Genomic DNA, 23,800 nt, shown 5'->3' on the forward strand with positions numbered 1-23,800 from the left:
CTGGTTAGTACATCAAGTTCTGTATTATTGATATTGGCTAGCAGAGGTTCTCCAGAGTTTAAGGCAGAAATCTTTTTGAGCCATTCCTAGAAGTGCCAGGAACCAAAACTGTATTTGTTCCATATCTTAGTTTAATATTTGAAAAGATATTCCCTGGAGCAGAACATTTGAATGAATTGGAAGTGACTGCAATTGAAAAACTAGGGTGGCACATTTTGAGAACATGACACTAGAAATCAACTTACGTATTGCTATGAAACATTATTTAGGACAGTTCCATATATCATCTTTGGGTTAACTCAGATTGATTTGATTTTGACTGCCTGCTTCCTTCTGAATGGTGAAGAGTTTCAGCATCAGTGAACCACCCTTGGGAGGACAAGACAGTTGAGGTTCAAACATTTATATAACACCTGGGTTCCTTTACAAATTGCAGAAAAATAACAGAGCTTCTACAAAACTATTGTGATTGCTCCACATTAGATTCTTAGAGAGAGATTTCATGGTAAAAATTGTCTCTCTATATTTTTTTTAAAGAAAAAATCAGTTATTTTACAGACAAACACACACACATGTGGAATGTGAAATGGTATGTACTTGTTTCCTATAAGGTGGATGAATTAAGGATCTATGTAAAAATCAGCTTTGCCCGTATAGCTTCCTAAAGATATTTCCAGATTGTTTCCATTGTAAACAGCATACAAGTATCCCTCACTTACTAACCACATGTTCAGAGATAGTTTCAGTGGTGCTGAAAAGAATAGCATGCTACACAGCTTATGATATTCTCTTGAAATCTCTTTCTCTCCAATCTCTCTGCTTTCTGGGTATGTGTGTGGGAGACGGGTCAGTCAAATGAGAGATTTGCCTATAGAAATTACTTGCCTTTTCTCTCCCCCTCTCCTGCAGAGCAGAGAGATTGGAGAGAAAGGGATTTCAAGAGAGCAAGCTGTTTGCATAGCATTCCATTCTAGCTCCCAGCCTCCGGCTGCCAATGCATCACAATGCTTTTGATGTATACAAAACAGTAAGCAGGCACTCACGCATTTCAAAGGGTAAGGAAGTGGCTAGGAGACAAAAAGAAACTGAAGGTGGGAAACTGAATAGTCTCTTTCTAGCTGGAAAGCACAGTTTACGGCCATGTGATTTCCGACCTAGTAGTAAAGTTGCAGGTCCCAGTTGGGATCATTAAGGACTACCTTACTTTTTTTTTTTTAATAACAGGAATAATTGTTGAACTTGAGGGTCAGCTATTAAGGAACTTTAATCCAACTTGGATTTCAATTCTCCATAAGCATAGCCATTGCTCATGCTGTCTAAGGGTTATTCGAACTGATGCCTAACACATCTGGCTGCTTTAATAAGTCCTTTTCTGGAATCTGGCTCCTTTAATAAGTCCTTTTCCTATTCTCATCTCCTGGTCACCACCTCCTACAGATTCAAGTGGTAGTGATTGCACAATTCTTCCATTTCCTTTCAGATTGTCTTGGGTTGTCTAATTGCTCCTAATTACATTTACTACCCGCTTATATCACTCCAAAGGCAGCCCTCTGTGTAGGACATGCAAAAATAATGCCCTCAAATACAAGGCAATAAAATCTGAAACCAATCAGAAAAGTCACAGAAGGAAACTCAAACTGACCAGCTAGGAACATCATACATGCAAGACACCCCAAGGGCATCACAAAAATCACAATGCAAATGCATTCAGTCTGCAATCCGTGTCTTTGTGGGATGACATCACAATGCTTGACGTTACTTGCTCTCCCATAAATCCATCCCACCGATGTCCACGATACAGAGCTTAAATTAAAAGCACAAATAACGGTTCCTCTGTCTTATTATTAGATCTTATATGCTACCTCCTTCATACTGCTCTGATCCGCTTGCATAATCGAAGACCAACAAAAAAATACAACCTAACTAAATCAATACACCAGTAAATAACCTAATAACATTCCTAATTCAGCACGTATGGGGGAAAAGATCACTGTAAATCAGGAAACGCTTCCATCCTCTGTAATGTTTGAATTGTTTTCCTGGATATTATCACGGATGGGGCCCTTTGTGGTGGTCTCGACAAGCTAAGCTATTCTGGGAGAACAGACCCCTAGCTTTCCATAAAAAAAGCTGGATTCTAGTCCCTTACCTGTTTTACATCCAGGTGTGTCCAGATGGGTGTGGATGAGGATGGGAACTCACAGCATGTCTGCATTCTCTATGCCTACAACATAGGAGGCGGGTAGATTTTTACCTGGAGAAGGTAATCTCAAGAACATGCCTTTTTCAAGGCTTTGTGAAACTTCGGGAATTGTCATTGCAAATCAGTAGTTCAGATGCTGCAATCCCATGCCAGGAAAGTATAACCATCTTAACAGTTTCTGCAAACCAGTTGAATGCAACCTGGCTTTCCTTATCACTCCCTTCCCTGACTTTGTCCCTTAGTTTATTTCTTTTGTCTGTAGGGCCTCTGTCTTTTCTCCTGCCGAACACGGCGATTTTGTTGACAGCTAAAATCAAAAGGCAACCCGGAGCTACTTCCATTGCCCAGAGTTGTTTTTCAGAGTGAGATGGGTAGCATATAAATTTTTAAAAATAAATAAATCGAGTGCATGGAGAAAGCTGTTTATTAATTATAAAAGGTGCTGTTTTGCACATCATTTTTAAAACAAAAAACAAAAAAAAACCAATAACCCTGGATAATCCTATAACTGTCTATAGAAATGAAGTGCCTAATGAAATTTCAGATGTTATCTTTCTTGGCTCCAAGGTCCCTGCTGACTCAGGTTTTTTTTTTTCTCTCCTCTCTCTGTCTCTCTTGTCTGTCTGTCTGTCTCTCTCTCTCTTTGTTTCTGAGCACTGTGTCAATATGTACTTAGCGTCTATGAGATTGTATGTGTGTGTCTCTCTCATTTTGCCCTTTTGGTCTATAATTTCCAAGAATAGAATGTTAAAATAGACAAGAGAAGTGGGGGGGGGAAATGTAAATTAAATAGAGAAGAAATGTGGAATGACAGGAAGGACAAACTGTGGAAGGCATGTATCTCCATTCTCCTTTTCTCTCTGTCTTCCTTTCCTTCTAAAACTTCATGCTCTTGCAGATCCGTGCATGCCACCTTCCCTAAAGAGCTTTTCAATGTTTGAAAACTTTTGTCAAAGCAAATACAGGAATAGGTGGTATTTCATTAACGAGGTGGGATCCTGCACCCTTTCAACCAGACCGTGTTCCTTTCTTAAGCAGCCATACATACTTTGAACACTCAGACACCCCCAGGCTGCATTCCTGCCTCTGTGATATTAAGTATAGCCAAGGGAAGCCAAGCCAGAGATAGGCATCTCCATGGAGCTTCAAGTTCTTGAATATTCCTTTTGATCAGTACTAATATCTGGATTAATAGTTTCTTGTTAGATCTTTCCTTCTCAAAGAAGTTGTCTTGTATCAAGTTAGATCACAATCCATGTCTGCATATCACAGTAAGCCACATAAGAATTGTGGGTTACGTTCTGGGGTCCTCAGGCAAGTAGATCATTCTGCTTGACTCTTCCATGGTCAGACAAACTGCAGGAACCTGCTCTGTGCTTTGTTTTAGCAGCTGGATGGGCACCTAGAATTTGAACAACACCTTGATAGTTGTTGATTGTGTATGCAGCTGAGCAGGACACCCAATGTGTCTACCCAGGGAAGAAATATCCACTTTATCATCGTCATCCTAATGGGACCACTGTAACCTTAAGAAGCAGGATGGAATCGGATCTGTGCTATAAGAAGGAGGCCAAGAGAATTTGCCTTTTCTTTAAATGGCTATGGCGTTGATATTTGATTTCTGGCTAGCACTAGAAATGGAAACCCGCAACCTGTGCCCTATTAGTAGGGGAAAGAATGTGGGAATCTGTGTGTTAACAAAAGCGCTACAAAAAGTTCAGTTAAGGACTGTGTTAGTCCTGTAGGAATTGGCAATTCAGTCTGTTCCTTCCCCAAAAGTTTAAGCTGGGATGTGGACCTGTTTACATGGAGTGATTCATTTCACCAGAAGACATGGTTGAAGTCCTAACCAGCATATCCAATAGCAAGGGGTGATGGGAACTGCAGTCCGCTTTTAACCTTCCCATCCATGTCATAGTCACTCCAGCTAGCAGGGTAAGTAGGGGATAACTAAGCAGTAGGAGCCAAGATGGCGAAGAGGCAGCAAAGGCTGTAAAGAGCTCCTCCAAAAGTAAAAAGGGTTTTTTTAAAAAAAATATTTTATTTTAGCAAAAGTAACTCAGCAGTACAATATGCCCCAGCATCTGTTCACCAGTTTATTGTGTTATTCATGCATTCAAATCTGGCTTTCCTAAAGTTGCCACATTGACCAATGGCAGCTCCCTGGGCTTTCATGTCTTTTGCAAACCTATCTGGAAAGGTGGGGGTTAAACCAAAGGGCAGAGTTACGGCCCTTTCCCCTCCAAGAAACTTTTAAGGAGGACCCATATCTTCGATCTGTTCACACCTTCATCCCCAGGAGAATTAATACATGGCCCTTGCCCTAGGGTTGATTCTTGGAGACTGCTACACCCAGGACTCACAGTCATAAGAACCCAGCCAACAGGCGTACCAGCATTTGGCCCCCACCTAGTGCCCCATTCGCATGCCTCTTGAGAAATCCAGAAGCCACCTCTAACGTCTTTCTAGGCTTCCTCTCCTCCAGCACCCCGCTCTCCATCCCCTTTGACCTCGTATTCAAAAGATCAACCTGGAGATTCCACTTCGCTGCTCCAGCAGGCCAGAACTTTGATGAAGCAGGATTAATTCAAAGGTCTACATTTTTTAAAAAAATATTTTTGCAGTGGCCAACCAGATGGCTTGGGAAGACCCCCTTGCCAAGGCAACTCCAGAGAGACTTATTCTTCAAGCATCGTCCCTTCCCAGGAGGTGAACACTGTCCAGGTTCCTCTCTGGAAGGCATTCAGTGCTCCGTGCCAGTAAATGATGGGTTAAAAGCAGACAGCCGGACAAGGCACAGGGTGCTAGAGGCTGAACTGCTCTATTTGTATCAGGGGTGGAAACACAGAGGACAGCATTACCTGAGGTTGCTTGCAAGACCGTTGACTTTTCACACTTCGGCCAGAGAGTACCAGAATGCGTGAAGGTAGGAACATTCCCGCCCCCCCCCCTAAAAATGCGATCCAGTGTTTTGGTTTTACTTCGGCCTGGGCAGAAAAAGGAAAAGATTTTGCAGGCTTTGCCTGTTTGTTCCTACAGTTTTAATTTTTCTCCCTACGGGGGGGGTCTAAGGTGAAGCATTCCACGGTTTGGACTGCAGCACAGAATTTGTGCAGCTCTTTTTGGAGTGGGATTCGTTTGCAAAGGGTCCTAGCTTTACCCCGCTGTGTGTTGCCAGTTACAAAGATCAGCGTTGTAGGAAAAAGGGCACACCCTGGGGAGATCGTGCCAATGTGTCCCCTTTGCCCTATGGTTGTTTTAAAAGACTGCAAACTGCTTAAACGTTTTGTAGCAAATGGGCAGGAGCATCAGGTCGGAAAAGAAGAAATTGAAGAGGAATATAATAATAATAATAATAATAAAGTTGGAAGGGACCTTGGAGGTCATCTAGTCCAACCACCTGCTCAGTCAGGAAACCTTATACCATTTCAGACAAATGGCTGTCCAGTCTCTTCTTAAAACCTTCCAGTGTTGGAGCATTCACCGCTTCTGGAGGCAGGTTGTCCTTCTGGTTAATTGTTCTAACTGTCAGGCAGTTTCTCCTTAGTTCCAGGTTGCTTCTCTCCTTGATGAGTTTCCATCCGTTGCTTCTTGTCCTGCCTTCAGGTGCTTTGGAGAATAGCTTGACTACCTCTTCTTTAGGGCAACCCCTGAGATATTGGAGCACTGCTATCATGTCCCCCCTCGTCCTTCTCTTCATTAAACATATATTAGAGCAGAATTGAGCAGAAATATGATGCAGGCAGATGAAGCTGTTCGGTTTGGCTCAATTTCACGAGGGAAAAAGAACGGGACCAAAAGAAAAAAGGGAAGGCAAGCAACACAACTCAAACCCAACCATGTGCTTCTTATGTCCTCATTGCCATATTGACCTGCATGGTATTAAAATACCAGTTACATTCTCAGAATGTATATGAAACCTTCACAGCCGCCAGAATGATTTCCTTAATTCTTGGGGTACTATGGGGCACATAAAAAAACCTGGCCACTGGTTTTGCCTAACCTTGCTCTTGCAATGATGTATGGAAAATAATTGCCAGGGGCTCCATAGCACTTCTGTTCCTTATGCATATAAGAGGAGGGGGAAAACCCTACAAGCTTGAAGCGATGATTATTATTTCTCAAAATGTACATTTCTTAGTGTTGGCCATGTTTGGAGGATGTGTTGCAGGGTGCCTGAATTAAATATGTGATATTTTATTAAGTCTGAAAAACTCCACTTTAAAAACTTGAAATGCCCCAGATTGCATCCACTACTTATTTCTTTTTGGTCTAGTAGAGGCTTTTTTGAATGGAAGATGAGGGTAGGTAATTTTTAATCCATTTCCCCCATTCTCTTTCACACAATTTCAATATTTGTAGCCTTCTGAACGTTTCTGCCAATTGCCATTATATCATAAGCACGATAAGTATGCATTTTGCCACCTTATATGCACTTCCATAGCTTGGAAATGAATGGCTGTTGGTGCTTATCTCCATAAGGTTCATGTCCACAGAGGTTTATATTTTGGATTTATGGATACTGGAATCTATAGCTACAAGCCTTGGTTTCAGATTTCAGTTTCTGTAAACCCCAAATGGTGGTCATTTCAGATTTGAATGGTGCTATCTATGTTGGCAGTGACATAGCGAAGTGTGGCAGTAGCACGCTTGGTCTGAATTATTATCACCTGAGCATGTTACATGGCACACATTAAACAACTGTTTAATCTTTTTTTAATTACTGTATATTTGTTATTTTATTTTTATCCTCTAAGCCACCCAGAGCTGAATTGGATTCAGGCAACATCTAAGTCAAATAAATAAATAAAACTGAACCAGCTTCTTTACTGGCTGATAAAAATGTAACTTCTATTAAATACTGTCTGAAAAATTATTTATTTGTGGATTTTAACTCGGTTTTAAATGCATTAGATTGCATCCATTATTTCACTCTTGATGAGTCCTTCCAATTTTTTTGGCATTTTTTTTTTCCAGCAGTGGTTTGCCCTCGCCTCTTTCTTCCCAGGGCATAGAAAGAGGGTCTAGCTCAGGGGGGTCTTCAAACTTGGCCCTTTTATGTCTTGTGGACTTCAACTCCCAGAATTCCTCAGCCAGGCACGCTGGTCTGGCCCAAGTTTACCCAGCTGACATTGTGCCTAAGGAAGGACTAGGACTTATGGTCTCCCACCTTAAGTGCCTTAACCACTACACAAAACTGGTTCTCCGTAAAAATATATATATGCTGTGGTGTTTCCTAAGTGCGTTCAGTAGTATAGGAGGACCATCAACTCACTGCAATCTTCTGTGCACAAATCTACCTTGACCTTAAAACTATCCTTAAACTATCCTTAAACTATCCTTATGCATTCGGGTTAAAAGTCTCTCTTCGCCCTGTCGCACTGATAACTTTCAGATAAATCACAAGGGTGTAGTAACATACTCATCACCTGAACACCCTTGCGTGTGCGGATGAGCGAGGAGGGATTTAATCCCAGCGGTTTCATAATGATACCTCATATAGAAGTTGCCGGCATTCTTTCTCTCTGTTAACGCTGCCTTTTCGTTCAAAATTTAGAATTTCCTTCTACCTCATCCTTTCTCAAATTGCGTCCCGTTTTAAAAAAAAAAAATAGTTCAGAGATTATTTTGAGTTTCCAAGCTTCTGTCGTTTAACGGATTATTTTTTTTTTATGTAACACATTTATTTAAAAAAAAAAGTAGCGGTAGCAGGAAATGCCAAGTGACATTTTATTTAGGATTCTTTCACTAGATCACTTTGGAGGAATGGGTGGTGACCCTCAATATTTCTTATCGACTGTACATTTTAAATAATCGTGTGCATGTGCGAAATCTCACTGCTCCCTTCTAAGAGGACAGCTTCCCTGTACACAATAGTATTCCCCCAAAAATATGTTGCTGTTGTGAGTCTCCTGTGTTGTTTCCTGTTACACTGAGCACCAGGAGACATCAAGTCGTTAACTTCATCGTCTTTGAGATGAAGTTAGACGTGGGTCAGGTGTAATTCCATGGGGCTCAAGTGCTCTACTGAGAATTGAACATAGGATATACCCTGTGTGTATCCTGTGTGTAAAGAGGATGAGGGTATGAACATCATGTAAGACCTTCTTCATGAGGCTATCACATAATGGAACATCTATCTATATTTGTTCTGAGATCTGAAGGGAAGATGGGCTATACATACCATTCTGCTAGATCAGTGGTTCTCAACCTTTTTAATGCCGCGACCCCCAACCGGTCGTAAGTCGAGGACTACTCAACCGGTCGTAAGTCGAGGACTACTCAACTGGTGCAGCACCGTTTGCAGAATGGGACTTTTGGCGGGCTCAGCAGGGCAGAGACAGCCTGGACAATTCCTATTGGCTTTTGAAAGCCAATAGAATTAGACTCTATTCAAGAGAGTCTATTCTATTGGCTTTCAAAAGCCAATAGAATAAAAGGGAGTAGCACAGCTAAGGAAAAGGGGGAAAAAATGGCGGACTGCGTTGTTTGGCGACCCCTGGTGAAATGGTCGTTCGACCCCAAATGGGGTCCCGACCCACAGGTTGAGAACCACTGTGCTAGATTCACTAGGACAGAGTGAGTATTGAGCACTACCGATTGAATACTATTAAGGAAGAGCTGAGTTGCTATGATTTTTGTGTGCTTCCTCGTTTCCATTATCTTCTCCTTAGCTCCCCTGTTCACCACAAGAGAGGACAGACCAAAGAGGTTGTGCTTTCTTCTCTTTTTCCTGAGTATTGCTTGTGAAGTTGGAGATGGCAAGCACAGCGGCAGGGAAGGCCCAGGCTCGAGATGCCTCCCAAGAAGCCATGGACTCTTTTTGAGATGTGGCCCTCACGATATTGATCTGATATTTGCCTCCCAACAACAACCCCGTTCTTGAGATGTGCTCAAAATTCTTCACACTGTTCTACATCTGCTTGCTTGCTTGTCCCAAGTTTGATAGCTTTCTTATTTTTTTTCCCTCTCTTTTAATTATCCATCCAGCAGGAGCAGCCTCCACGTGGACCCTTGTTTGGGCGTTGGTGACAACGCTTCTGCATCCTGAAGCAAGAATGCTGAAAGAATGCACCAGTCCTGAAGGTCAGAAATGCCCCACCCTATGCGCTTGTAGCTTTGACGACTGCAACGATGATCTGAGTGTCTACTGCAGTGCACGGAACCTTACCACCTTGCCCGAAGACGTGCCCAGAAGTACAAGGATGCTGTGGCTGGATGGGAACAATTTCACAACCTTGCCCGCTCTTGCTTTTAGGAACCTCTCCAACCTGGAATTTCTTAACTTTCAGGGCAGTCAGTTATCAGGGATTGAACAACATGCCTTCCATGGTTTGGAAGAACTGTACTCTTTGCTCCTGGAACGGAATCGGCTGAAGTCACTGGCACCCAATATCTTCCTCCACCTTCAGAATTTGGCTTCCTTACGCCTCAACAACAACCAGTTCAGCAAGATCGAAGAAGGTGTGTTTGCTGGACTTTCCAACCTCTGGTATTTAAACCTAGGGTGGAATTCCTTGGTGGTCCTGCCAGACAAAGTGTTCCATGACCTACCCAATTTAAGGGAGATGGTCCTGGCTGGAAACAAGCTGCACTATCTCCAACACCAATTGTTCTACAGTCTCAGCGAGTTGCGGGAACTGGATCTGAGTTGGAATTCCCTCAAGGGCATCAAAGGTAACATCTTCACAAAGCTTCAAAAGCTGCTGAAACTTTACCTGAACCAGAACCAAATCAACGCCATCGCTCCGAGGGCCTTTTGGGGCATGAAATCTTTGAGATGGTTAGATCTCTCCCACAACCGTCTTGCTACCCTTTTTGAAGACACGTTCCTGGGTCTTTCGAGCCTTCACGTCTTGCGTCTCTCCAGCAATTCCATCACTAGCTTGAGTCCCCGGACTTTTAAAGACCTGCAGTTCCTGGAAGAACTGCAGCTAGGAAACAACAAGATTCGCACCTTGATGGAAAAGAGCTTTGATAAATTGGCTCAACTGGAGGTTCTTACTCTAAACGACAACCAGATTCAGGAGATCAGGCCTGGGGCGTTTCTCGGACTCTCCAACGTGGCTGTGATGAACCTATCGGGGAATTGCCTTACCACTTTCCCTGATTTCACTTTCAGGGGTCTCAGCCATCTCCACAGCCTCCATCTGGAAAACTGCTGCCTCACCAGGATCAGACCGCAAATGTTTTCTGATCTCTCCAGTCTGCGAAGGCTCTTTTTGCGATTCAACCCCATCTCCGTCATTGAAGATCACAGCTTGAACGATTTACACGAGCTGCTTGACTTGGATCTCAAGCACAACCGGCTGAGAAGTCTCTCCCCAAATCAGTTTGCAGGCCTAAGGAATCTCGAATATCTCCTCCTGTCCTTCAACCAGCTGGTAGATCTCTCTCCTGAGGCCTTCGTCCCGTTGTCGCGTCTCTCCTGGCTTGATCTCTCCAACAACTTCCTGGAGACCTTGGACGGTGGCACCTTGGCGTCTTTCTCAAAACTGACCTATCTGAACATCAGGAACAACTCTCTGAAAACCTTCTCGGTGGATTGGCTCGGCCCGTCACCTACACTGGTTCAGCTGTGGCTAGAAGGGAACAAATGGGAGTGCAATTGCTCGCTCAAGGATCTCCGAGACTTCGCTCTGCAGCAACCCAGTGTGGTCCTGCGGTACACACAATCCATCACAGAAGAAGCACCTGAATATACCTACAACAACATCACTTGCCTTAGCCCAGCGGAAGTGGTAGGACTTGATCTACGAGATATTCAAGAAGATCATTTTGCGGATTGTTAAGTGTTTTGTCGCCTTCTTGCTTTCTTTCAAGAAACGTTCTCCTTTCTAGGGAACAGTACCAACTCAATCTTCTACGGGTTTGGACTTGCGAAGCCATCAGGAACCAAGCACAACTTGAATGTGTATATTCAAGCGTATTCAAGTCATCACAAAGGTCTATTGCAAGTGTCCTTGGCTGGTCTCAAAAACACTATCAGACCAGATGTTTTTAGAGTCCAGCAGGCCTTTCTAGAGTTGTAGATCAGACTGGGAAGTTAAAACAATTCAGGTGACAAACTTTGCATACTGCTTCCACAAAATCTGCGCAGACTTCATTCAATCACCTACTCAGGTTTGATTTAACGGAGAATGACCTTAACATTTAGGAAAATTAATTAAGGAAAATAATTAATATCAAGTAATGTTCTGAATCACAGAGTGGTATCATTTGCAACTTCCTTAGATATATTTAAGCCTTTAGGACTCAAATATCCCAGCAAGTTGGTTAATATTTCCTTTTCCTCCTCCTCCCCTTTATAAAGTTTTTTTTTTTTTTTTTGGATTTTCTACTGCCCCTGGAGATGGGTGGGGAATATGGGTGCTGCCGTTTTCTCATAATGCCCACTTATCACTTGGAAACAAGTTTTTTTTTTTCCAAACCAGGTTCTGCAATAACTTGATAGGCTCCATAACAGGGGGAAAAAAAGGAATTCAACTAATTTTGATATATGCATTTGCCTGTCAGTGGTGGCGAACCTATGGCATCAGTCAATTTCAACTTCTCGTGGGAAAAAAAAAGATCTTGCAAAGTTGGAATTGATTGATTGAACTTTTTAGTCCCACCTAGTCTGCCGTTACCACTGCAGCCACGTGAGATGCTTAAAATAGAGACGAAAGGTAAGTAAACCTTTTAAGGAATCCATAAACTGCATTTCTTGATAATTCCTGTACAAGGAAATCAGGCTGTTGTGGTTTTCTAAATTATCACCTAAGGGAAGCCCTACTGTTACACAATCTGAACTTACTACTCTGTGCATGTGTGTCTGTGTGTGTGCGGGCGCGTGTGTATAATCTTAGACAGCACCAATACAGGTTACTTGCATATGAAAAATAAAGTAGAATACACAGGCACAAGCCTTGATTGCAGTTGGAAACAATTTAATAGATAATTCAGTTACTAAAAAAAAAAAAAATCCTGATTCATGATCAATTAGGCACAGCAATAGAGAATGCTGACTTTGAGTTTCACTGATTGACATGCACTGATTTAAAAGGCCTCAATGCACGGTGATACAGGATGAGATCCAGAATGTAAGCACCCACAGTTTTTTCCATCTCTGTCTGTCTCAGAAACATGTATCTAAATAAGGCCATATTCTCAGATGTAAAACAGGTTCTTCATGGGTGAAATTGAAATAATTTAAGGACCGACAAAATTAACTACAGGATAGATCACTCCAAAGCACAAAGTGGGTCACTTCGTCTGCCAGGGGAAGAATGCACCAATATCCATTTGAGGGATCATAATTTGCTCCACTGAAGTCTCCTTCTGCAAGAGACGGTCTCCCATTTCCCGATCAGATTCATTCACTTCTGCTTGAGCAACAAGGAGACGTTAGCCGTTAGGAACTCCACTCTTCGTTGCTCTGGAGCTATGGGGTGGAGGCCTCAGCCAAAAGATGCTGGGCAATATCTGTTAATGCCGAGAAGGCTAAACTCTTGGGGAATTCCTGAAGAAAGTCTCTGCCTTCTTCCAAACTTTGTGTAAGTTGTGGATCCAGAGGTACACAGCCTGTTGAAAGGAGAATGCCAAAAAGCCAGCATGAGGAGAAGCGAACAATGCTTTTCTTCCTTCCACTCCCCAAAGGAAAAATACGTCACTTTTCCATTTCTGATGCCCTGGTTGTCCTTCTACATCTCCTGTTTTATCACTGACCAGGTTTAGATATTATGCTAAGTTAGAGTTGGCTTTAAGTATGGTTTCTAGAAGAAGTCACAACCGGCAGGGTTTGCAAAGAACGCTAAGTAATAAGCCACAAAGATTATGTCCATGCAACTTGCTAAGATAAAACCAAACACACCGTATTATTATATTAGTGTGCAAGTTACATGCAAATACAGAAATTGCCTCTTGAAATCTCTATTCTCCCAGCTGTAATTCTAGGAGAAATTTGGCAATTGGACAATATGATGTTGAAAATGATTGTTCTCCACCGAGACACCCTTGAATAGTGGAGTTTGCACAGTTGTGTTGGCTAGTTACTAGCTAATTACAGGTTAATATTCACTGAGAAAATACTCACCCAGGAATGGGACGCCTGCATGTTTGGCCAGTTCCTGCCCACCTCCTTTGGAAAAAACATTTGTGCATTCCTGGAAGGATACAAAACTTTTGTTATAAAGGCAGGTGACGACAAAGGCTGTATTTGTAAGAAGAATGTTAAAAATTCTTTTTACACACAAATTCATTTTACACACATCCATACAGTTATGGCCGCTTTTTCCTAAATGCAAGAAGAGAGCTGCTGCTGCAATGGGCAGCTGGATCCATCTCTGTATGCCACAGAAGCACCCAGCAGATGCTTCCTCAAAGTTTCCCAGCAGTTGTAACTGAGAAGTTGCTCTGCTCTAGTACAGCTTAAGTTTAAGCCACGGATACCCATCATTTACAGAGTCTGGCCATCAAAATACAACTGCACGTCTCTAAAAGTGAGGATTTAACTTTTCAGCTCGTGCTGCTTTTGGAGAGAGAGTCTGGTGTGGTTAAGGCATCAAGCTAGAAACCAGGAGATGTGAGTTCTAATCCCCCTTAAGCATAGAACCAGTTGGGTAATATTGAGCCAGTCACTCTTTCTCTGACTTTGGAAAGAGGAGGCAAAGGCAAGTCACTTCCAAAACCTTGCCAAGAAAACCACAAAGACCTGTTGGGTGGAAGCTCAGATTTTCGGATTTTTTTCAGATTATTTTTTCAGATCTTCACCTCTCTAGGCAAAAAGGGCCCAAGATTAAAAGAAGCTTCCCCTACATGTAATTCAGTCTGGTTAAGGTGCAGGAGAGCAATTAACTATACCCAAGCACCATTGGAAGTAATTCTATCTTTCCTTTTGGCCCCAGGTTTAGAAACCCTTAAGCTGCCACTAGCTTCAGTATCAGATCCACCATCCAAACAAGGCTTGGCACCCAATCCTCACCGAGCAATGGGGACAGATGAAGCCGCTCATGTTCTCCACAATCCCGAGGACCCGCAGGCCGGTTTTCTTGCAGAATGTCAGTTCTCGCCTTACGTCTCCCACCGCCACTTCCTACAGGAAGGAAAGAAACTCAGTTAAGGGGGAAACGGTTCAAAGCATAAACTGCTTTGGCTAGAAACTTATCATTCGCCATCCATCCATTGTAGGTACACTGGAACGTATCTACTAAAAGATCATCTTGGAAGGGAGAGCTATCCAGACGGTGAACTTTGCCAGATCTTCATGTAGCACCATGGAATGGCAGAAAGATTACATCCAGCCATCCCTGCGTATCATGGACAAGTGAGGGATGTAGCACTCGGTATCATGTTCCTCAAGATCTCCCAGATAACTGCTGGCTTCTCACCCTGCATTTCAGTTTATTTTATTTGGACTTGATTCGGGCCAGCTGATTAAACCTCACTAATCACGGTTAATTACTTTGTTCAGAGTTTAGCACGAAAGGCTAACCCCGCCAACAAGGCGTCTGCTGATTTCAGAAACTTCAGACCCTGCCTTGAAACCCAGATGCTGCTCCAGCAGTTGCACTGGAAAAATACTGGAGGGGGAATCATCTCTTGTTCTTAGTGAGACAGGTACAAAATGCAGAATGTCAAGATTTGGGGCGCGAACATGGGGATGCTCAGATAAAGGGTCCCATTTTTTCTGGATCCTGGTGATGTGAGTCAGCGGAATGTCCGAAGCCGGCAGTGCCTGTACCTGGGGTGTGGTCACCAAAACTGCCCCAAGAGGTTTAAAAGGCCGGAGGGATTCGACTGTGGAAATGTGCTCGTCGGAAGTCCCAGGCGGCGTGTCCACAATCAAGAAGTCAAGTTCTCCCCAGGTAACGTCGGCGACGAATTGCTTTATTAAAGCTGTGAAGGCACAATATGCAAATGAGGACCACTGACCGGAATACGAGAGACACGTTCCCACATTTCGTCACCAAAGTGGTACTTGCTTTGCGGGGGGGGGGCAGCGGAAACATCATTCCGTACCGTTTTTCTTTGGTCCTCTCCACACCACGGCGTCATCTGGCTTCTCCAGAAGGAAGCCTATAGACATCAGAGCAATGCTTTTGTCCTGGTCAACGAAGACCGGCACCCAGCCACTGTCACACTGGTGGACATCTCGGTCCTGCGCATTCAGCATGCGAGGGATGCTGGGGCCACAAAGGTCCACATCCAGGATCCCGACCTAGAAAAACAAGCAGTCGGTTTTTTTTTTTTTTTAAAGAAAGATCTCAGGAGGCTTTTGCCTGGAGTAATGTCCTCCAATCCACAGTTCAGACACTGCTGGTGGTCTGCGAGGTTTAACAATAGTACAGGGAACTACGGAATCTGTCCAAAAGTTGGCACTCTTGCCAGACATTGCCCATTTACATGAAATTCTGCAATTCCACAGATACGACGGAAGTTGAGATCAGGTAAACTGTAGTTCCCTGTGAACACTATACAGTTTACACGATCTCGACTTCCCTTTATTTTCCTAGGAAATGAATAGAAAATAAGGAACGGACTTCTAAAACTCCCGAAACCAAATCGACCGACCAACTGCAAAGGAAATCTGGGCATCTAGAGTTGTCTTCGTTTGGGAAATGTGCATAGGAGCAGGCAAGGCCGAAGACTAAAGAATGAAATTATCAGGCTAGAGTAATTAGACGGCTAGTGTGGGAGCTGTGAAACAGTTGGGTCAAAAGGTACACACTGTCTATGCAAAGCTCAAAAGGTAGAGCAAATAATCTTATCACGGATACCTCTTGCATTTCACAGATCTCCTGACACAATGTTTACCTCCCCCCCCTTATACAATAAGCTGGCAAACCTATACAACTTCCAATATTAGACCAGCTGCCATCAATCCCAACAAGTACAGCCAACAGCAAGAAACCCTACATCCCTCTGCTCCGTGCTTTGACTTGCATTGGATGTGGATCATCTAACTTTCTGAGGCTGTACTTACTGAGCAGCTAACAACTGCAATGGGCAGGGCAGGCATTTTTCTTTAACGGGGATCTGGAGTGTTCAGTTCATTTTTCTAAATGATGGCAGGCTTCCTTTAAAACCTATCACAGAGGCTTTGTATGTTTTCCATTTCAGAACAGCAGGAAACCATGCCACTCATTTTGGCCAATTGAATCAGCAAGATGTCTCTAAAAATGGAGGGGGGGGGAGAAACAAGAACCAAGTGCAGCTTTAATGCCTCACTCTATCCACCATGCCTTAGAGCAGTGGTTCTCCACCTGCGGGTTGGGAACCCATTTGGGATCGAATGACCATTTCACGGGGGTTGCCAAACAACACAGTCCGCCATTTTTTCCCCTTTTCCTTAGCTGTGCTGCTCCCTTTTATTCTATTGGCTTTTGAAAGCCAATAGAATAGACTCTCTTGAATAGAGTCTAATTCTATTGGCTTTCAAAAGCCAATAGGAATTGTCCAGGCTGTCTCTGCCCTGCTGAGCCCGCCAAAAGTCCCATTCTGCAAACGGTGCTGCACCAGTTGAGTAGTCCTCGACTTACGACCGGTTGAGTAGTCCTCGACTTACGACCGGTTGGGGGTCGCAGCATTAAAAAGGTTGAGAACCACTGCCTTAGAGGGAGATGACTCTACCACAGGTAAATGACTCATGCCATCCGCTTCCTTAAGCTGCCTTCAGTCTAAAGCTTCCTAAGTTGAATGTTGGAAGCCTTCTGTTTCCCAGTCCAACCAGCTGTGGTAATCCTAGCAGAATATACGGAAACAAACTGGTATCAAATCACATTGTTGGTCTAATACGTGCAGCACTATCAAATCTGTAGATTTCCAAGTTTCAGCCAGAAATCTCTAACCTATATCGGGATGTCCAATCTTGGCAATTTTAAGACCTGTGGACTTCAACTCCCAGAATTCCTAGCCAGGCATGCTGCCTGGGGAAGTCTAAGAGCTGTAGTCTACAAGTGTTAAAAATTGCCAAGTTTGGAGAGTGCTGGCCTACCACAAAGGGCTGGGTGTGGACAACCTGCAGCCCTTATTTCTCTTTTTTGTGACCCCCCCCCAAAAGCTTCTCTGAAATCAATGGAAATTCAGTGGAAAACACTGACTGGCAGTGGAATTATGATCATCGCTGTAATAAAGAAACACTCGTCAAAGTAGGAAATCCTAAAGGCTGAATTTCTCAGGCAGTGTGGCTAAATCTGGAAGCTCCAAAGTTTGTGTATGGAGGCAGTAGGGCTGCTCTAACGTTTGTACCGCACTGTCTTGGAATGGCACATACCTTTTTCCCAGCGTGCTTGAAAGCCAAAGCCAGTTCAGTGGAGATGGTGCTCTTTCCAACACCTCCTTTCCCTGACAGCACCAGGATTATGTGCTGGACTCCAGCCAAATTGCCTCTTTCTGCCAGGAACAAGAGAAAATAAGCAGAGACAATTCAAGCAATGTCTGACAGAAATGGGAAAAGGAAAAATAAGCTGAGGAGGATCAACGACAACCCAAGCCTTCTTTCCAATGCTGATGGTGACTAGAATGGCATTCTGTACATTCCTATAACTTACAAAATCAGGGCAAATCAGGGCAAAATACGCCCCGATTCAAGGTGATCAGCTAGTGTCTGGGCCAAAATAAACTTAAAATCCAAATCAGGTAGTGTCTGGGCCAAATTAAAAAAGAAGCAGGACTGTGCTCAAGCAGAATACAGTCAAGAGTCTGGTGTACCCAGAAGAACATTTGAAATATATCAAGAACAAATCTATTTATCCCTATAGGTGCACAAGACCCTTGTTTGATTTAGCTATCAAAAGCTAATAAAAGTTTCCAGGGTGGAAAGGGCTGGAGAATATTCTTTATAACTGCACTGCTGGGGCCATTAGGATACTGATGATGTTGATGATGATGATGCCTAAAACACAAACTTCCATAATTCAGGAAGCAATTCCTTCCCTTTTCCCAGAAGTCCAGCAGGGCAATATTTACCAGCCGGAAATACAGTAGATTTTATATTTTATATTTCCCAAAAAAGCCGGAAACTTTTTTTTTTTTTAACTGGTATAGAAGCAAGACTCTGGATTACAAAGCGCCACTGTAAACAGGTGGCTGTAGAAGTGACAGGAAGTCAAGAATGGATTCATATCCCACACTAACCTATGTGGTTAACCGTGGTTGGACCAAACCACAATTGGCCAGGATCACACACTGCACTAAGTCAAAGCCAAATAAGACAAGTTATGATTTAATCTGAGGCATGAATGCAACTATACAACAAGCTTCCTGAAACTGAATCAAACGTGCACTGTGGACTACAATTCCTGTCATTCCAGCATGAAAAATAAAAGTTGTCATACATCAGCCGACTACCAAACTGGGAAGCTGGTCTAATACGTGAGGGCATGCTGCAAAAAAATTGAATGCCCTTTTTTCTGACATTCTCTGTACCTCCTGGTGTCATATTAAGTATATGCATTCCTCTTTGCATAGCCTAATGAATACTTCTGAATAGAAACTCAAGCCTTATTGTTGGCTAATAACAGAAAGGTCAGCCAGCAATTAGGTTGATATACAACCTTACCCTACATGGCAACCTGAAGATTTGGGTGTGCAGTTCCCAGAATTTCCTATTCACATGACCTTGTTGGCTAGGAAATTCAGAGAGCTGCGCATCTGGATTGCATCAAACTGGGAAAACAATCAAACAGTGTAAATTTTTAGATTAGAGAGATTGCACAACTAACCGAAAACATTTATTTCTCTGATTTATCACCCAAAAGCTCTCTGTGCGGGCTACATTTTCACCAAAACTTTCATGTTTTGTCTATATCATCCAAGGACAAATGAAATCAAGTCCTGAGAATATGATCAGAGAACAGAGCAACTGTCTTAAAATGATTCCTGCCCTATATTTCGTGCTTCTATATATTTAAATTATAAGCAAGATTAGCAGAAAAACATTAAAAATAATAAACAGATTAGGTAGAGAAAAAAAGCAAAAAGGTAAAACCTCATAATTCTAAGCACAAGTGGATAGCCAACAAGCTTAACTGGGTTATTGAGTTAACCCATTTTCAGAGTCTGTATAATGGACTGGATCATAAATTCACCAGAAAAATTGGCTTTGCAGAATGTATGAAATTATACAAGACTAGTCAAGGCTAAAACCATTTCGTTGAATGCTGCCTCAAGGCCTGATCTGGTTAAGCAAGAATAAGCCCAGCTGTTTGTTCGGATCCAAATTCAACTATCTAGATTTTGTTTGCCATTAAGTCACAAGCAACTTACTCCACTGATTTCAGGAGGAACCAAGTTCACATAATTTAATTTTGATTCAGACCGCCATTATTGGTTTGGAATATGTACATTAGAATTAATTTCTGAATTAACATTTCAGTGTTCAATGAAAGTAATTTCATTATGTCTGCCTTCACTGGCATGTTTAAAACTCAAGATTCATAAATTACAATATAGAACAAGCATGCCTAGCTCCTCTGCTGTCCATATTCACAATGCTCTCATTTAACAGCTGTAATTGGTACTAACATTTCCAACACTTCCTATATCTGGTGGAAGCCAAATTCCAAACAACCCGATGATTAGAATTCCATGGCTTCTCAGTCATTGGGTCTTATAATGAAGACATCCAAGATGTAAACACGTCTAGTATGTGATCAGAGACTCGGAGAAGGAAAAGGTGAATAAGTATGTAGATGCTGAGTCACCCAGGAATTTCCTGCAATTTAACCCAGCTAGGCTGAAGAACATCATAATGAGTTACTCAGCTGCATTATAAGAGGAAGAAACCGTCTCCCGGACAGAGAATTTTGAACACCCCAAAATGTATGAAGAAAATGAAAACTAGCAAACAGGACTCCTGAAACCCTGGTGGGGGACAAAGCTATTCAGTGGGAAGGCTGGACAATTTCCTGGAAATGGAGCCTTCCATGACATTGGCGGAACTCATCAGAAAATCCACAGAAGGTAATGTTGGGGGGTAACTGCCTCTCTTTCTCGGCTACTAAATTCATTGGGACAAAGGTTCAGCTGCCATTCTCTTTTAAAATGGATGTCGTCCGAAGAGAATGCCTTGATTGGAATTTGTTATCAAGTAGGGAAACAAGAAGTCGGGACTGGAAATATAATATTCAACAGCAAAGGCCAACTAGGAGGACATCTCTGATAGTTCTCGGCTTACGATCGTTGGTTTAGTGAACATTCAAAGTTACAATGGTGCTGAAAAAAGTTAGGACTGATCCCCGGACTTACAACCGTCATAGCTTCCCCATCCTCATATGATCACCATTTATGACCGTCCCAAATGGCTTCTGATAAGCAAAGATAATGAGGAAGCTGATAGGAGGTTGCAAGTCATAGTCATGTGATGTTTCGCTTAACGACTGTGGCAAAAGGATATAAAATTGAAGCAATCACATGACACCTCGCTTAATGACCACACGTTTTTCAGTCCCTATTGTGGTCATAAGAAGTACTGTGTTACTATATGAACAGCACACTGACCTATCATTTTGATCCGTGTTCAAAGATTTAGTCAATGTATACACTATTCAAAGACTGGGCAACCTTTACAGAACGGGGTGGTGGAATCACCAAAGGGGAAGTGGAGAATTTTTTTTTCAGACTTCTTTTATTATAAATTTCTTGGTGGCATTACCATCGAGAAAAATGCTCCATTATCCCATTGCTGAAATTTGGATATTTGTTGCCAAATATCACTAGCACAATCTGGAGATCCAGATGGACCACATCCAGACTGATGGGTAAATAAACGATCTAAACAATGTGTACACTTAGGCAAAACATTAGACATGAAATGTTATACTGAATACCAATAGAGAATATTTGTAACTCGGGGTTGAACTGTGAAATATAACTGCAGAGCCTAATGAATAATTATAAATAAGAGCATGCATTTTAATTGTGTTTATTTTATGCCTTAATGAATTCTATTTCCCATACAGTCCTATAAGGAAAATCTCAAATAGATAACAAATTATTGCAGGAACAGCTGATTAACTTAAGGCTATAAACTAAAATCCAGAAATAAATGCATGGCATCTGTGCTTTAAATGCTTATGCCATCTGGTCTCTCTCCTGATTCTCCCACTTCCCCTCCAATTAATCACATGGATTTCAATTTAATTAAATATACTCACATTTGCTCTGTCATTGTTAGACATAATGGATTTAAGTGATGACAGTATTTAGTTTGAGTTGTGAGACCAGATATAATTTTTCGCTTGGCCATTAGCAGCACTGACCAGAGATTCCAATATGTCAGGCAAGTTACCTGATCAGAGAAACTTGGCTTGACACTTATTGAAAATAACTCTGCTAAAAAAATGAGTTATGAGTATTTTTTGGTTTCAAAGTAAGAATGGTGTTGGTTTGCCTCCTAGAGGCCTCATTCTCATCTTTAATTCACCTATTGGTGACATCACCTTGTCAATGAATAATTTCCTGTACTCTCCTCTAGAAAACTGGGGGACCATTAGTTTGCAGTCTGTCAGAAGTTAAGCATCCCTGCATTAAGGCAAAACTTTAGGAAATAGAAACATCAATAATTTCTGCTGACGCTTGTCCTAAGAATTTACTGTTTTCTAATGGTACTTTTTGGGATGCAACTGCAAAATATTTTCATCTGTTATTCTTATAAAAAAAAGGCTTTTATTTGTATACTCCCACTATGGATAAAACCAAGACATATTATTAATTAACCCCACTGATAGAATAAATATTGGGTTAACCAGATTTACATCCCAGAAATCTCATGTTTAGTTTAAGCAGATGCCACAGGTATTACAAATGGGTTCAGAACAGGTTCTAGCCACTTAAAAAATATAAGTGAACTTCCCACTTCAATTCCATTTTCTGCCAGTCACCTCTGTGCAACTGGATAGCCATGTGGTTGGTTGTAATCTCATACAATTTGATATTGTGACAGAGCACAATGTTAATAGGCAAGGAAGGGCAGATAGGTTGATTGCAGTGATTGTATAAGTGTACCACAGCAACCCCAAAAAGGAAGAAAAAGGTCTAAATCTGGAACAAAGACAAAAGGACTGAGCTGAGTTCATGTATGTAACACTCAACAAAATGCAAGGGCTGAGTTGAAGTAATGTGCTACATCCCCCCACCAAAAAAATACTACCAATGTTTTAAATGTATCAATAATTTTGAATGTCTTAATATATTTTTAACCTTGGCAACTCTGTGTTTTTAAACTTCCAAGTTTTTTTTTTTAAAAAATCTTTAAATCTTTTTAACTTTGGCAACTTTAAAATGCCATGGACTTCCAACTCTTTCACATCTTACTTAGCACTTCCAAGATTGAAAAACATTTTGCACTCACTGTATTTACTTATTCTCTTTTGCAATCTGTAGTAATTTACTCTGCTCTAAAGCCTTTAATTTAAGGCAGGGGTCTTCAAACTTGGCCCTTTGATGACTTGTGGACTTCAACTCCCAGAAGCACATGTGCCTGGCTGAGGAATTCTGGGAGTTGAAGTCCACAAGTCATCAAAGGGCCAAGTTTGAAGACCCCTGCTTTAAGTGGTCCACATAAAGAAAAGCATTAAACTCCGAATAATTATAACCATATTAAACACGATCACAATCAGGGGCAAAAAAAAATAACACAAAGATGACAGATCCATTAAACGGATAGATAGATAGATAGATAGATAGATAGATAGATAGATAGATAGATAGATAGATAGATAGATAGATAAATAGTTGATAGGCAGGTAGATAGATAGATAAATAGTTGATAGGTAGGTAGGTAGGTAAATAGTTGATAGGAAGGTAGGTAGGTAGGTAGATAAAAGGTAGGTAGGTAGATAAATAGGTAGGTAGGTAGATAAATAGTTGATAGGTAGGTAGGTAGGTAGGTAGATAGATACAGGACAGCATCTTTATCCTCACGCGACCCCCTGGTTCACTCAATCGCCGCCCACCCCAGTCCGGTTCGCAGTCCACCCCGAACCAACCTCCCCCATTGAGTCCTGACACGCGTGTTGGCTTCAGGAGGCCGACCCAGGGCTGGTCGTGTGAATAGGGAGACCTCCCTTCCCGAACGTGGGGCGATCCCGTCCCCCCATCGCCCGGATCCCAGGGGCCGGGCCAGGGCAGGGCAGGGCGTGGGTCAGAAAGGGGATCCTCGGAAGGTTTCCCCACACGAGGACCTCGAGATCGGAGGATGACAGAGGAGCGAAAGGGGCAGCAGGACCGCCACAGGCCGGTGTTCGTCGGGGAAAGCGTTTCTCCCTGAGGGGGCAGAGCTTCACCTGTTGAGCTTCGCTCAGGGAAGCCCCCCCCCATCGCGGGGCCTTCCCTCACGTACTCACCCTCCTCCTCCTCCTCCATGTTGCTTCCGTTCGCCTTCCCTCGCGCTGCCCTCTTGGGGGAGGAGTGATACCACTGTTGTCCAATCAGGCGTCTCTCCTGAATGACCACCCCCTTTTTCAGGCCAATAGGAAGGCAAGCGCGGACAACGTCTCCCGCCTTCGTGAATTGGCTCAAAAGGCGATTGGAAGGAGGGAGATACTGTGGGCGGGACCGAGTCCCCCCCTCTTTTCTCAGCCAGTCAGCTTTTATTTAATTACACGAGGAAGCCGC

General features: G+C 42.6%; 2 protein-coding genes across 3 annotated transcripts; one reads left to right on the forward strand and one right to left on the reverse strand.

Moving 5' to 3' along the window:
- Positions 1 to 5,013: 5,013 nt before the first annotated feature.
- IGFALS (insulin like growth factor binding protein acid labile subunit) lies at positions 5,014 to 12,607 on the forward strand. 2 transcript variants are annotated; one of them, XM_039360746.1, is made up of 2 exons: positions 5,014 to 5,129; positions 9,194 to 12,607. In XM_039360746.1, exons 1-2 carry the CDS (start codon positions 5,120 to 5,122, stop codon positions 10,993 to 10,995), a joined length of 1,812 nt encoding a protein of 603 aa, XP_039216680.1. In that variant the 5' UTR covers positions 5,014 to 5,119; the 3' UTR covers positions 10,996 to 12,607. The 2 variants fall into 2 exon arrangements, with proteins under 2 accessions (XP_039216680.1, XP_039216681.1); XM_039360747.1 differs by having other exon boundaries at positions 5,053 to 5,129; positions 9,197 to 12,607.
- NUBP2 (nucleotide binding protein 2) lies at positions 12,116 to 23,642 on the reverse strand. The gene is made up of 7 exons (XM_039360748.1): positions 23,530 to 23,642; positions 17,457 to 17,575; positions 15,203 to 15,401; positions 14,925 to 15,079; positions 14,166 to 14,276; positions 13,278 to 13,347; positions 12,116 to 12,766 (listed from the first exon to the last, which is right to left on the reverse strand). Exons 1-7 carry the CDS (start codon positions 23,546 to 23,548, stop codon positions 12,627 to 12,629), a joined length of 813 nt encoding a protein of 270 aa, XP_039216682.1. The 5' UTR covers positions 23,549 to 23,642; the 3' UTR covers positions 12,116 to 12,626.
- Positions 23,643 to 23,800: the final 158 nt, after the last annotated feature.

Source organism: Crotalus tigris, unplaced genomic scaffold, assembly GCF_016545835.1.
Source record: "Crotalus tigris isolate CLP2741 ecotype Arizona unplaced genomic scaffold, ASM1654583v1 scf7180000019173.45859301935:6455823, whole genome shotgun sequence".
NCBI lineage: Eukaryota > Metazoa > Chordata > Lepidosauria > Squamata > Viperidae > Crotalus > Crotalus tigris.

Excerpts from the sequence above, each read along its gene's own strand:
- NUBP2 (XM_039360748.1), bottom strand. Across the intron at positions 14,277-14,924 it reads TTTTGGTGACCACACCCCAG|GAAGTGGCGGTGGGAGACGT; the intron begins GTACAGGCACTG and ends TCCTTCCTGTAG. Across the intron at positions 12,767-13,277 it reads TGCAGGCGTCCCATTCCTGG|GCTGTGTACCTCTGGATCCA; the intron begins GTGAGTATTTTC and ends TCCTTTCAACAG.